Genomic DNA, 15282 nt, shown 5'->3' with positions numbered 1-15282 from the left:
GTCTCTCAGTCTGTGATAACGACAATCTAATTCGACCAATTAGTGTTAATTAAGCTAACTAATACAGCAACTGACTGATTCCAGTCCCACTCCTGTGTCACTAACTATTGAGTGGTTATATGGAGTTAGCGTGGCGGGATCAACAGGTTAATTGGACATGATTCTGACAGATGACTATTTTAAAGAGGTTGATAGTTGGTTGGGTGCTCTGGGGAGGGGGAAGGAGGGCATTAGTGGTGCTCGCCAACTGTGGCAGCTCAAAAAGAAACACACATAAAAGGAACCAAAAAAAATAAAAAAAAGAAGGAAAGAATTCGCGTCTGCGCCGGCGCATTTGATCACCAAGAAAATCCTCCCGTGTCAAACTTCCTCCAACTCCAGGCTTCAAAAAAACAACCCGAATCAAAGAGCGCGGCGGAGCGAGAAAAAGACTTTACCCGTGCCGCCCTCAAAATAGCGTCAAGAGAAGTGTGTATCAAAATATCATCAAACATCGCCGGCTTTTTTCCCCCTCCATCCCTCCATCCCTCCCTCCTTTGCCGCTAAGAAACAAGAAGTAGAAGAAGGTGCAGGAGGAGGTGTGGATGGGACAAGATATCCCCAGTGTGTGTGTGTGTGTGTGTGTGTGTGTGTGTGTGCTGCTGCTGAGAGCTAAATTAACATCAGCCGGCGAAGTTCAGTGTCCTCAGTGTGGCAGCCAATTAAACCCAGACGCACCAAACAGGACACAAGTGTTCTTGGGTGTCCCGCGCTCATTTTCTTCACTCCTTCCCCTCCTCCTCTTCCTCCTTCTCCTCCTCCTGCTCCTCCTCCTCCGGAATGAGGCTACCCTAATATTTGTGTTGCTCCCTCACTCACTCACTCACTCACTCCACAGCAATTCCATCCTTGAGCCGGGAGTTGAGGTGCAACAATAACAGTAATGATGCACCTCATTGTGCGAGTGGCTCTCAATGGGTTTTGTGTGTGTTTGTGTGTGTGCGCGGGTGACAATGCTGTTACATGGCCAGTAATGTGCTTCAAGGGCGCCGTGCTGGTGCCGGCGGTTGGAGAGTCGTGACTGGAGAGTCGGGCGAGAACCCTCGGAAAACACACACAGCGGACTGTGGATGAGTTTATAATGAAGGGTTTATATCTTCCATTAGGGTTCCGGGAGGGCAGGGGGGAGGGGGGGTGATGGCCGTCCAGGGTTGTGTGAGGCGAGTGATTAGCATGGAGCAGACAGCGGTTCAGTTGCAGCGGAGGGGTCAGCACACACACGTACACCAACACAGCCCTGTTATGCATCTCATCATCCAGAGTCCCCACCTGAGAGATGTGTGATGGATGTGTGTGTGTGTGTGTGTGTGGGAGAGTGGGTGCGTGGCTGGGCGAGCGAGCGTGGGTGCGTGTGTGTGCGTGTGTGCTCTACCACGGCATGTGTACACATCCCCCAAAAAGACTTCAAAACAAGAAAAAAGGAAAAACATGCAACAAAAATACCTTCGTCTCGAGGCTTGTTCATTGAAGATTCATCGTGTTTTTTTGTGAGCGGACCTAGGGTTAAGAAAAAAAGGGGGGAAAAAGAGAAAAGAGAAAATTCAAAAAAGATTACTGGCAAAAACGATGAAAAAAAGAAAAGAATGTCAAAAAAAGAAAAGAAGAAAGAGCAAAAAGGACAAATCAGCAAGAGTTCATGGCTGCTTATGTTTTTTTTTGTGTTTTTTTTCCTTTAAAAAGAGTACAAAAGCAAAAACAAAAGGCATCACAGACACAGATTTATCACAAGAAAAGACACAAGATCAAAGAAATCTGGATTTCTGGATGTGATTTTCTTTTTCTCCCCCTGCAGAAGAAAGCGGCTGCCATTGTTTGTACGGTCCCCTTGTTCCCTTTCTCTCTCCTTAAAACCCCTCCTTGTTCCCTGAGCCGACACTTTGCTTTCAGTTTTGTTTTGTTTTTTTTTCTTCTTTATTTGGTCGTTTTGGCGAGAGAGTGGCTGATGAGTGTAAATGTGAGCAGGGTGGGTGAAGAAGAGGGGGAAAAAGGGAAAAGTGGAAGTTAGGAGGCCTCTGCGGTTTGAAGAACAGGACCCACACCTCTCCTCCAGCCAGTCTAGCAGCAAAAACAGACAGATTGATTTTTTTCCCCTCTTTTTCTTTTTTTGTCTCTCTCGAAATGAAAAAGAAAGAGAACCGGCAAAAGAAGAGGACACCTATGGGAAGTATTTCTGGGTCCTGATGCTCAAACCCCCAAAATGTAAACGTCGACATTTCAGCGGTGAAAGAACAATTTAAGGGGCTGTTGCACAACGCCGATCGATGGCACCTTTGTGGGTTAGACACACTCAACACAAAGACACCTTTAATTAGACGGCCACCAGAAAACAAACACACAATGACCCTGTAATGGCAAAAGGCATGTTAAACATGTTTTCAGATAAAAAGGCAGGGGCACCGTGCAAGTGCTTTGTGTGTGTGTGTGTGTGTGTGTGTGTGTGTGTGTGTGTGTGTGTGTGTGTCATTATTTAATGGTGAAACCAGAGGAGTCTTTTTTTGTGTTTGTTTCTTCTCCTCCTCCCTCAGGCGGGTAAATAATTACATGGCACAAAAGCGGAGTGTCAATTTGAGATGACAAGCAAGCGTGACGCTAATTGCGCAGAGGAGTGCAGGTAAAAAGGTGAATGTAATTTGATCCCCCATCAGCCCACAGGCTGTTTTTCTTTTCTCCCCCCCCCCCCAACCCCTCTTTCTGCTGAATTAAAAGCGAGGCGGTGAGGTGAGAGGAGAAAACACGGAGACGCAAAGAAAAGAAGGAATCGCCTCCTCTTCTCCTCCCTCTCTCATCTCCAAGGGTATTTTTTTTCCCACCACACTCCCCCCCCCCCTCCCCCCCCCCCCCCCACACACACACCTGTATTCATCGTGTGTTGATGAAGTGCTCCCTTCCCATTCAGGAAACCTGACTGTGACTAAGTGGCTTCATCCCAGGCTAAGTGTTCCTAGACTCTGAGAGCGAGGCGTTTAGGAATAGTGCGACAAAATCAGCTTTGGTCTCGCTCCAGTTTTCCACCTGCCTCACACCTGCCATTTGGCTTCCGAGCGTCGTTCGCGTACACATCTCACACAAAGCAGACCGAGGCCGAGGCGCACAGCAAAAAACTGCGCTAGTGTATTGCAGGTCATCTTCCAAAACGCTGGGAGAGGGGTAAAAAAAAATAAAATAAAGCACTTTCCGGCTTTCATCTGATAAGCCTACACTGTGATTTCAGCATTTGGCAAAGAAACAAGATTATTTTTGTTTGAAGCAGTGCGGCAAGAGCTTCTGGCTATCAGGGGGATGGACCGATTGGAAACGTGCAGCGTGGACGACAAAAACAAGCCGATATTTGGTGGCTGGCAAGGTCAGCGTGAGGTCCCGCCGCCACGGATGGAAACAATGGAAACGCTGACCATGTTTCTGACAGAATACACAAAGTGAAACAAGTAGAAATATCTTCATTTCAAAGTGCTGTTAAAATTGGTGTAACTATAGGTGAGAGTGTTTGTTGGTGTTTAGCGAAGAAGCTGTTGCTATTTAGCTTGATAGCTTGTCATTTTTTCTACTTTAGTTGTGACGGCTGCAGTCACCACGATCTGATTTTATCATTTTTATTAGTGCACAGCATTTTTTTGCAGCAATAGATCAACAACGATAACAGTAATGCACCGTCATTTTGAATATGCTGAACTACTTTAAGACAGGGATGCATTGTGAAGCATTTCATGTACTAATCTCAAGCAGTGGGAGTAGTGGTGTGCAGACGGATTAGGCGTGGGTTATTTTTTCATCCTGGACATCCTGGACAACATATTTCACTCTATTTTCACAGTCTCCTGCACAAACACTGCATTTTAGTTTACTGATGTATTACAGAGCGGTATGAAAAAGTGGAACGAAGTCCTGGCTTAAGTCTTGGCATTAAGCTGGTAGAGGCATCGGTGAGTTATCTGCCCATTGAGACGTTACAAACAACCAAAATACTCAACTGCATGTTTAAGACCAAAACTCTCTGAAAAGTGGAGTGGACAAAATAAGTACAAGTGTTCATTGAGCACAAGAGACTAATTTTTGCTGGAAAACATTGGAAATACAATTTTTTCAGGATATGAGTCCTTGAAGATCTTCACAAAAAATGAAGTAAGACTAGAGTGCAAAATATATCTACATTTTTTTAAATTGTGAAAGAGGTGACGAACACATGACTTATATTTATCTACAGCCCAAATGCTACAAATGTGTCTATATCAACAGCCCACGGAATCACTTCAGTGCTAATTAAACTAAAATAATTGTTTACCTTCAATCATAGAAATGCAGAAAATGACAAAGATTTGGTCAAAACCATTGGGTAAAAACGTCCAAATGCAGATTGTAAAATCCTGCCTGCTCAAGAAACCACACTTTCATTTATGGGGGGATTTGAAAGAAAAAAAAAGTCAAGCAGTTGTTAGGGGAACCATGCTGAGAGAAAGAGCACAAATTGAGCTTGATTGACGTTTTAGTGCAAAGAGCGGAAAAGTGGCAGAGCAGGAAGCCACCATGGGAGTGTTCTTAACGTTTTGGCTCTCGTGCTTCTCGTCACAATGGAAGCAGTGAGGCAAACGCCAGCTCCCGTCGGCCCCCCAACACACCTTGAGTCACATGAACACAAGCTGATGGAGGCCAGAAAAAACAGGAACAGCAGCTAGATTTGATCCACAGGGTTTAACATCCAGAAGAGCATCCAGGTCATCTTCTAGTTGAGGGGTTCAGTTGCGAGCTGGTCCAGCATACAACCAGGACAAGCTGACACTTTATCACTGGGACGAATAACAACCCAAACTCACAATCACACCTACGGCCAGTGTAGAGCTGCCACTTGGCCTGAGGTGCGCGTCTTTGGACTGTGGAAGGAAGCTGGAGAATCGAACCTTCAACCTTCTCACTACAGGCTGACTGAGGCGGCAGAAGACGAGGCGGCAGAATCGACAACAGTGTGAAAGACTGCGGCATGCGGACGCGATGGACGTCGCAGCTCCAACTAGCTGCCGGAGAAAAGTTCCAACCTTGACTTGTTCACACTGCGTCTCCATCTACACGTACATTCATCATCGCTTCTGCACGACGTTCTTTCTTCTCCCCCTCACTACATTTCGGCTGTGCCTGTGCCGCGCGGCTGCGGCACGCTGTGAAACAGCTTACGTAACGCATCACTTTGGCTCCGCGTCTCCCCACGGCTACGAACCCACACACACGCACACGCCAAAAAAAAAACACCTTACACATTCTTATTCAGCACTCTGCCATGTAAAACACACCGAATGGAATGTATGAAGTGAGCACCGGCAATAAGAGAAGAAAGTGTGAATCAATACTTTGAAGTGTTCTGCATTAACGCACCTTTATAATCGCACATGTTCAGCCAGATGTGACATCAAGAAGAGACTGACTGCATAGTTTGACGCTGATTAATGCATTTCTTTGTGCCACAGTGATACAATGGAACCGTGGACCTTTTCACTCGCTGAGTGACGCTTTGTAAAAATGCCATTATGATCATTAAAGGAAAAAGTCCGCGACACAAGTGAGTGTTGAAATTAAATGGTGCGATTAATAAATTACAGCCACAGTGTGACTTCAGTAACCTGACTGGGCGTTTCTGTTGAATATCAGAATGACTGATGTGAAAGGGGAAATATTGATTCTGTGTGCTTAAGGGTTTGTTTGGTTCAGATTTCAATGAAAGAAATTGCATAGTTTGATATGGAGCATTGCAAGTGAATATCTGGAACCATCCAGCTGAAACATTCAGTAATTAGTCATCAACCTGTCAATGTACGCACTTAAAAACATCTAAAACATTACAGCAACATGTAATTGTTTTCTCAACACACAATCAAAAAATATTGGTTGGTCTTATGAACTTTTCTGCATGCATTTTAGCAGCGCTTTCTCACAAAAGTAACACGTATCTCCAGCCTGTCAATGAACTCTGCTGTAATGAGAAAAGTCCATCTGAAAATGCTGAAAAGTGCTGTTCCGGAAATCAGAGAAGTGATTAATGGTGTGAGGCTGCTCTCCTGGAGAGAAAAAATGAAGATCTCAAAATGGGCGGAATATTACTTTTCTTATTCATTTCTCCCATTTTAATCGTTTCAGAAAAGTGTTAGAGGAACAAAGTCCACGTCACAAGAACAGAGCCTTGCTTTCTCGTTTTAGCCTGACAAATGTTTCCACGGGTGCAGCCACAACAGTAAGTAGGTGCTGAGTAGCTCATTTAGGCAAAGTGTGCCAGTCCGCTATGATCTACGAGGAAACAGAACCGTGTCTGACAGTTTGTGAGTGAGCGCCGGCCATGAATTATAGACATGGCTGTGCAGTTGACTGGAAGTGTGGGACAGCGTCATTTGCCCGGATGCTGAGAGGCTGCAGCAGAGAGCCGCCAGTGACTCTCTGAGATTTGTGCACGACAGCGTTCGTGTCAGCCGCTCGTAAGTTAGCGCCCGGCATGAGTGACCACGGCAAGCTCACGCATGTTTTATTCTCAAGGCAATTTCTGAGAGTGTGGAGGAAAAATCTGAAGAATGTTTTCTGTCAGCCTTAAAATTACATTGTATTCCAGAACCCAGCACTTTATTTTTCATCGTGACGCCTGCAAGGAGCTGCAGTTAACCGCTCTCGAAAAGGTCTAGAAGAAGACAAGAACAAAACAGAAGGTGACTCCAAGCTTAGCTGCTGCTAACTAGATTAGCATTGATGACACAGTAATGGTTGTTTTATTGAAAAAAAAAAAAAAAAAAAAAGTGACATTTTTACACCTGAAGATGAAAAAGACATGAAAGGCTTATTTTCTATCTTAACACATAACTGGGCAAAAATAGAGGTAAACACGTCATGAAGTTTTCTCTCAAAGCACTGAAGTCCAGCATCGAGCAGGCCAAAGCAGATGGCCTTGCATCAAGCGAGGCCAAAAAAAAATAGAGGTAAACACGACATGAAGTTTTCTCTCAAAGCACTGAAGTCCTGCATCACGCAGGCCAAGTGTCCCCTTTGGAAGCACCAGGATGATGAAGCGAGAGGGGGAAGTGAATCAAAAAATGTTTTGGACAATTGCTTGAAAGGAAAAATAATATAATAATTCATGAGATTTTGATTACAGCTGACACATTTAACAGATTTTCATCAAGCTGATTGTTATCAAGGCATTTATTAAGCCTGATGAACACTTTGGGTCATATTCAAGATCTAAAATAAGCTTTCCGGCGTTAGTTCCCCTTTCAAAATGTCTAGCATTTAACAGAGGGAAATGTATCACGGCAGGATATGGCAGTAATGCTGCAGGACTGATCACCTTTGCTACTGATAAACACAGCAGCTCTAGTTACACTCTCTCGCTCTCTGTGTGTGCATGCATGCGATGTGGAGGTGTGTGTGTGTGTGTGTGTGTGTGCGTGCGCGTGTGTGTGTGTGTGTGTGGGCAGGTCACAGATGAGTAGCCGTGATGAGTAAGCTGAGATTCTGCTACAAACAACTGTGAAGATCATTTTCGGATGAATGACACTTAAGAAAAAAAGGTGAGGGGGGAAAAAAAAAATGGGTGAGCGTGTGAATCAGCCGAGCGTCTGTCCTTTCAGGTGACATTCACCCCTCAGAAACAGCGGAAAGAGATTTATACGGGCGTCATTAGTCACCCCGCCACAATTAATTTTCTGCTGTTCGTGTATGATTAGGTCTTAATTTGGTCCTATCAATTGAATGACGCGACTAGCATGGCTGTCTATTAGGCAACGGCAGCAGGGCGGAATGTAAAGCGCCGCATCCAGCCAAGGAGAGGCCCCACCGACAGGCAGATGGTTACATTAATCTTCAACGCTGGGTGACTGCAAAAATAAGTCAATTAAAGGCCCAGCAAACAATACGCGTGTGTGTCCTTGTGCTCGCACCGCGTCTGCCTTCCTTTGTGTTGTGACTGAGTGACAGAAAGCGCTGGCTTAGTTTCGGTCGCGCTTGAGTCACAAGATTTCACGTCACGACGATGGTGAGTTTTCAGTTTGAGTCTCGCCTCTAGCAGCATTACATGAATAACAGATTTTTTGGGGGAAGTGGTGGGGTTATGATGTTGGTGGTGGTGGTGGTGGGTGGGGCGAGGGGGGGCGTTCAAAGTTATGGGACACATACAGATGAAAAAGCAGCATTGTATCGGGATTCATTAGATATTAAAGGTTTGTTTGTTTGTCTTATTGTATTTCTACTTTACATGGCTTTATTTTGCAATGCAAGTCCAATCCTTCATTCACTTCCTTTTTTTTTTTTAAATTTGAACCTTCAATTTGCAGTGAAGTTCACCTATGTCTCGTCTTTCCCATAGTAGTGTATTACAGCTGTGAATGTGTATGTTCTCTCAAAGCGAGTTGCTTGGTACGTCTACGTTCTACTTGGGCTGTGAACTTCACCTCACTGTATCTCTCTGCATGTTGGGAACCAGCTTGTTCAATAAATTGTGTATTTTAAGAAGGACAACAAAATACATAAATACGCCAGTCCCGACTTCATATACTAAACATCAGTCACACTGGTCTGCATATTTCTGAAATGCAACCGAAGGTCCTTTCAATTAAGACTATAGGCAATTTTGGTAAGAAATTAACTTTAGCTTCATTTTCTCATGGCAAAATGCAAAGAGCTGAACAGCTTTTGCGACTCAAATGTTTTCTATACACTTTGTTTTCAAAATAAGAGCTCCACCTGACGCATCCACTTCAGTGAAACGCCTGTCTTGCCATTTTTGGTTTTAGTTTTTGAAAAGGGAAACCTCTAATTTTAGGTTTCAATGTGTGCAAGAATTGCAGGTTCAAAGGCAAATGGTTCTTCATTGTTATTTCATGCATAGAATTTCATCATGTTGTTTTTATGCAAGCTGCAGATCTGTTAAAAAGCAGTCTCTTGAAAAGAATCAAACTCATATTTTCTGCACAAAACATGACAGGAGCGCTTGCACAGTCATGACGTGAATCTTTTTTGTACCGCTCAGTAGATAAAGAAGAGTGAGAATATGACCCAAAGTGTTCAACAGGCTGAGAAAATGTCTTGATAACAATCAGCTTGATGAAAATTTGTTAAATGTGTCAGTCGCAATCAAAATCCTTTGAATTATTCTCTTTTTTCCTTTCACGCAATTGTCCAAAACATTTTTGTTCACTTTCTTGCTCTCTTCATCATCCTGGCTCTTTGTTAGTTAAGGTTCTGGAAAAAAAAAAAAATTCCGAGAGGCCTGAGAGGGCTTGACTCAACATGGCCGAAGGGAGATAATGAAGCAGGGAGAAAAAGGGGAAACCAAGCTAAAAGGGAAGTAATGATGAAGAGGATGCTGACATCGGGGTTCTTCAAAATAATGTGTGTCAAAGAGACAAAGGTGGAAGAGAAGTGCAGCCTTTGGAAAGGAAGGAGAATAAAAGGCCAGTGGGTCCAGGTATGCGGGGCTGGAGAAATGTGGGACGTGGGAAAAGGGAGAAACTTGTGAATGGACGCAAGATAAAAGCGAGTGAGCGGGACGGTGAGAAGAAGCGGAGATGATAAGAGGGCGGAAGAGGAGACAATGGGTTCTTTCAGCGATTCAAAGCAATTCTTTATTCACACTCCTCCCCCCCCTCCAAAAAAAAAAGAAAAAGTCAGAGAAAATGCAAATAAGGTGGGTTTTTATCACATGATTTTTTTTTTTTGGGTTGCACATAAACTCTGCTTGTTTTGTTCCTGGATGTTTGAACAAACATTGTGTAGGATTCAAGTATTTAATCTGGAAATAAAATACATCGTCAGCCTTGCTCATTAAATTTAGGGTAAGTGTGTGTGATATTCTTACAAGGCTCAGACAGGAATATTCTGGTTTCCTGATTGGCCAACATAAATCTCCTACTGGAATTGGAATATCTTTTCATTTGTTTTTTTTTAGGATTTTGATTGGAGTTTTCTCTGCTGCAGAGCCAAAATGTTTATGACAACAGGGCGGCGGACACCCAGCCAGTGAGAAAATGAAAGTGCGGTGCAGCGAGTGGCGGAGGGCAGCCGGAGTGACATTTACGGAGTGGTGATGATCAAGTAGGCATGAAGGTTAAAGCCATTTTCTCCCCATGTAGCCCGACAAACACAAGGACACACAATCGCACGCATCGGCTTATCTCCTCACGCAGCCATGCATACACCCTATCGACAAAGCGTGTGAGTTTGGGTTTAGATTGCGTACTTAATCTGAAAAGTGCAAAACTTCCTGCAGACAGGAAATCAGAAGCGTCACAAATTGCTATTTGCTCGGCGGCTTCCTCGTCCGCACAGTGCGGCAGAAATTCTGCTCCGCTCAGGCGAGAATATCAGAAATAATTGCGCACCACGAGTTTGTACATTAAGTTTTGATGAGAACACCTAAGAATAAGAATAAATGCGATCGGAACGGCGTGGTGTCAGCTTCAATTCCCGCTGAGTTGAATTTCTTAATGAGAAAAAAACAAAAACATTGATTTACAACACTGTCTGTTTTTGGAGAATAATTTCCAATGCCGGCGGCAATCACGGTCCACGGGCCATTTTCCGATAAAAACTTTCATAATTTCTGTCGAGAATACAAAATTATTCATCAGAATTGACTGACCAATGTCCATTGAGTTTTACAAATATAATTGAAATGGAAAACAAATCCATTCTTCTGTCTTGCTGCATTTGCACCTCAGCAATATTGTTGCTCACACGCTTTGCCATTAAAACCAGAAACACCCAGTAAAAAAAAAAAAAAAAAAAAAAAAAGGCCAATCATGTGGGTCTGTGAAGTCGACGCCGCAGCTCATGCGGCGGCGCATTAGCGGCTGTCAATCAGATTTCACAACTTTACGAAACAAGGCGTCGCACATCGGCAATCGCTGAGATGTTGTTGTTGTTTGCCGAACTCCAGACAGTGACGTTCATTCACGGTGACGCGATTAATGCCATATGTGAAATGAGCAAATAGAAAATACAATCATTTCTAGCAGGCTTTCACTATATGAGCTGCTGAAGTTGTTTTAATTCAAATAATTTCAAATAAATATGAAATTCAAGTGATTCAACTGAACACTGTCAAGCCATCCATCAACCATCATCGCTTAAGACTCCTGGTGATTGTTGTTCTATCCGTCTATCAATCTATGTATGGCAGCTGGGGAAGTACTTTGTCTTTTCATTATTGCAAATACGACAAATAATGAAACTTTACGACACATCACACAAGACCTTTTACTTTAAATGAACACATCAGCAGCGTGTCCTCTGCGTGTGTGTTTGTGACAGCCCATTTCCTAACCCTGGAATCTGGGTAACAGAACTAATCTCACTCCGGCGCCCCTGATACCACTGGGCCTGTCAGAACCTTGTCCGCTGCTGGCCTCCCTTGATAATCAGATAAGTGGTAGGTTGAGAGAAGAGGCGGCTTTTTAACCATTTTGACATTTGCAGTTTTGTCAGCGGAGCTCGGTGTGCTCCTTATTGCTCTAACCTTTGAAGAGCAAAGAGTGTTTCTGTTGTCTGACATGCGGGGAAGGTGCATCGGCTAAAGGGAAACAAGGAGAAGTATGGCGGGTCGGGGTGGGGGGGCTGAGGGGGGGGGGGGGGGGGTTGGGTGAGGGTGGGGGGTTGTTAAGCCTCGGAAACGCTGACAGGCTCCGCTGCTCTGTTGCCATTTCATCTTGTATTTCATCTCTGAGGTAATCTCTGCGGTATTTTGTCTTTCCACGCGTCTGTCCAGGAGGAGAGGCAGAGCAACCCCTGTGTGTTTTTGTGTTGGAGCAGAGATTCCCGCCCCCCTTGGCTATTTCTGCCCGCAATGCCTTGCAGGCAATCTGTGCAATAGCCTCCCGGTAAGATCTGAGATCAGCATCTCTGCTGATCTGGAACGCGTGGCTTTTACAGCCAAGTGGCCGCCAGCATGTGCGACACAGGGGTCTCCTCTGGTCTCCCCTCTCTTCTGGCCTATTACACTTCATAATTTACTCAGTAACTGAAGGCCGCCCTGCAAATTTACAGTTATAAATATGCAGTAGTTTTTAGCAGGCTTTCACTATATGAGCTTCTTCAACTGATTCAACTGAACACTACCAAGCCATCCATCATCCAGACGCCTCCTTTGTACTTCCCTCTCTTCTGGCCTATTACACTCCATCATTTACAGTAACAGAAGGCCACCCTGCAGGGATATTTTTTTTGAATAGATAAAAATAGATTAAACATTTTTAGAATATATTTTATCTATTATTAGCATTCACTTGGAGCTCCTTTATGCTATTTGCATGTCTTTCTGAAGTTTTAGTGTGTTTTCTTTTTCTCGCTATCTTCAACAGTGGGCAGGAAGGAAGGCAGAGGTTTATGTGCACTAACCGCTATCTAGCTTTATAAACGATGAGCTCAATGTCAACAGACAGAGAGGCTCATGATGTGATGCTTAACTCCAAATGAAACAACACCACTAGAGCTTCACATACCAATTTACCAATTGTTTAGATCTGACAATGATGGAAATTGTGCGTTGCCCCTTTAAATGAATGAATCAAATAACATTTTGCTCCACTATTATTTCTTTTTCAAACCCCAAGACTGTCTTCTTTGATCAAGCTATAAATTAACCAGCCTCTTGTGCGGGGCGGTTCAAGTGCAATGCAAAATAAAGTAAAAAAATAAATAAAAATCAAAGCACCGACATTAACAGTGACAACTCAGCTTGCATCAGCAGATCAACTGATGCAGCATAAAATAAGTTTTCAGGTTTTCAATATGACTACTACCACTATTGTGCCAGTCACTTTAAGTAAAATTCTACATGTGGCTCTAAAGAAGGTCTTTATTGTGTTGGGAGGATTGACAGAACACAGAGGATGTTTGGAGCAGGACCCTTGGCCACCCCCACCCCCCTCGGCCCACTTCTAAACCCATCTCGTCCTCTCAGGACAGCCTTGTAAGAGCTTATTGCACTGCGGGCCAAGGCGCCGGGACTTTGCTAACCAGGGAGAGGATGATGCTGACAGGGTGGAACGCTGAGGGATTGCAAGACGGAGGAAGGGAGTTATTTAGGCCAAAGGCCCAGGAGGGACAAGACGCAAGCACACACCCAGTTACTGTATACACAGATCTCTTTTCCTTTTAACCATTACATTTGTGTTATCTTCTCTTTTACGTACAGACATGGACACGGCGAAGATATTTTCAATTTATACAACTTAGAACCACCTTTGCCAAATTCCTTGTGATGAAGACTGCAAGAAAATCAGGCAGAGCTTCGAGTGGCTATACAGAAGAATCACTATTATTTTAACATCAGGTGTAGGGTAAAGTGGATGAGGTTGACCTCCATTAGCACTGGATTTCACAGTTCCAGCACGCAGCAATGTACAAAAAATGAGCGGTCCTGTCCTTTATACATACACATATGTATGTCTTTATACATACGTCAACGATTTAATGTGGGAAGTGTCCCATGTGTCGCTGTCCAGGGTCCTGAATTTGGGCTGCTGAAAATGTGGCACTTGTGTTGCTGTTGTTGTTTGGGTTTGTTTTCCCTTGTATAATAGAATAAGTAGACAAATAGGTAAAGGGATTATAGATTAATTTTTGAGCAATTTATTTACCAGAAAGATATTTACACCTGAATTCAGAATTTAAGCACCTAAGTAAATAATACTACTGGTCTTGCTCTCAATCCAAACCCTCTATATGTGTGCACTACCTTGTGTCTGTGTGTGTTGGAGTGACCCAGGTATTGGAGCTGCATGTTTGCATAGAGATCATCATTCCATGGACTAAACTGAATGTGCAGTCATTAATATCGTTCAGTACGTTTACCGCGGTTGCTTTCACTAACAAGGGATGACCCTTGTCACAGCGCTGACCTGCTTAATTATGTGAATGTATCAGCAGAACGGTGCCACAGTAAGAGGACAAGGCCTTACCTCTGGATAACCTGCTTCCTCTGCCTATCCCCTCAACCCTGCTTTGTTCTTAGATTATTTTTTTTAAATCCCTTTATGTGCTCTTTGCTATCCATTACAGTGGGAGGCACCTGCACTTGGCATAGGGGGGTATGAGTGTCACATGGGGGTGTGCATGGGGGCGCAGGACGGGTGATTTGCATTCAGTGACAGTGCCACCACGGCTTCAGGGGCTCTGAGGGGATAGGCATGTGAGGTGAAACAGGAAGCGAGTGCAAAAAGCACAAAGAAAGAAAGAAAGAAAGAAAGCAAAAGACCATGGTTTTACAATGCAGAGCAAACTATGCGCCTGGTCATGTCCTAGCTCTCTCTCTCTCTCTCTCACTCTCTCTCTCTCTCTCTCTTTGTGTGTGTGTGTGTGTGTGTGTGTGTGTGTGTGTGTGTGTGTGTGTGCTTCGCGCGTTCTCGCATAAATGCACATCTTCGCCTGCCGAGCCTGAGGGCAAACCCGAGTCATCATTAAACCCAGGACAGCTGAGTTCTGTGTTTTTCTGTGTGCCTCTGCTCCCTCATCTTTCAACACATTTTTTCATCAAGGTTACTGTGCCGCATAATTTTGAACCCAATCTGGTTGTGATTTCCATGGATGGGGAATTTCCAAATGGTGAAGAACTTAATCTGTGACATATTGAAAAATACAAAACAAAAAAACAATGGTGTTCACACTCAGATTTAAGGTCAACTTCAGCTTCACTCTTCAGTGTTTCGATCTAAAGTCAGGACAGATCTGCAGGGTGCACCCGAATATAAACACAATAAGCAAGTTGGATAAGAGGAAGCGCTTGATTTGCGGATAGATGTACCAATAATTCTGCGCTGTAACCCTTTCAATTGCAATACTAATATAAAATTGCGCCCCCAACCTTTTTTTTTTTAAATATTGGACTGATATTTATGCCACATTTTGCTCAGTTCTCCAACCCTGTTCCTAAAGGCCTCCGTACAGCTTATCTGTGTTTCACAGCACAACAGCGTGCTAACAGGATAGCTGACCACGCCAGCCAGAAATGGCTCACTCAGCAGTTCAGAGTGTGAACTGTATCAATAAGGCTGCGGTGTTAATTATAAATAGCTCATACACTCAGGACTGGGGGCAATTTATGTCTGTTCGGTTCTGCTTCAAAGTCTTTGACAAAACCCTATCCTGCCCGTCTCAATGACTAATATCCAGTGTTAGAAATGAGAGTCTTTTTCTATCATTTCAAAACTTAATACAAATCAGAAACAAAGGTTATGCAATTATGACAAAGTTTGTGCACTGAAGATTGGTGCTGTGTCTCCA

The 15282-nt window shown here is 43.8% G+C and overlaps 1 protein-coding gene across 3 annotated transcripts in view; it reads right to left on the bottom strand.

Annotated features, from left to right (window-relative positions):
- nlgn2a (neuroligin 2a) overlaps window positions 1–15282 on the bottom strand; it is a 165510-nt gene that overhangs the window by 78666 nt on the left and 71562 nt on the right. For 2 of the 3 annotated variants that reach the window (XM_076034040.1, XM_076034038.1), the window contains one exon: window positions 1483–1536. The exons of the other annotated variant lie outside the window; for it this stretch is intronic. In XM_076034040.1, coding sequence (XP_075890155.1) covers window positions 1483–1536 — 54 coding nt within the window. The remainder of the gene's footprint in view (window positions 1–1482; window positions 1537–15282) is intronic. 3 annotated transcript variants of the gene reach the window in all.

Source organism: Nelusetta ayraudi, unplaced genomic scaffold, assembly GCF_046127955.1.
Source record: "Nelusetta ayraudi isolate G7.1 ecotype Tasmania unplaced genomic scaffold, CSIRO-AGI_Nayr_v1 ptg000042l, whole genome shotgun sequence".
NCBI classification, from domain to species: Eukaryota; Metazoa; Chordata; class Actinopteri; order Tetraodontiformes; family Monacanthidae; genus Nelusetta; species Nelusetta ayraudi.
This window is presented reverse-complemented; position numbering and strand designations above follow the sequence as displayed.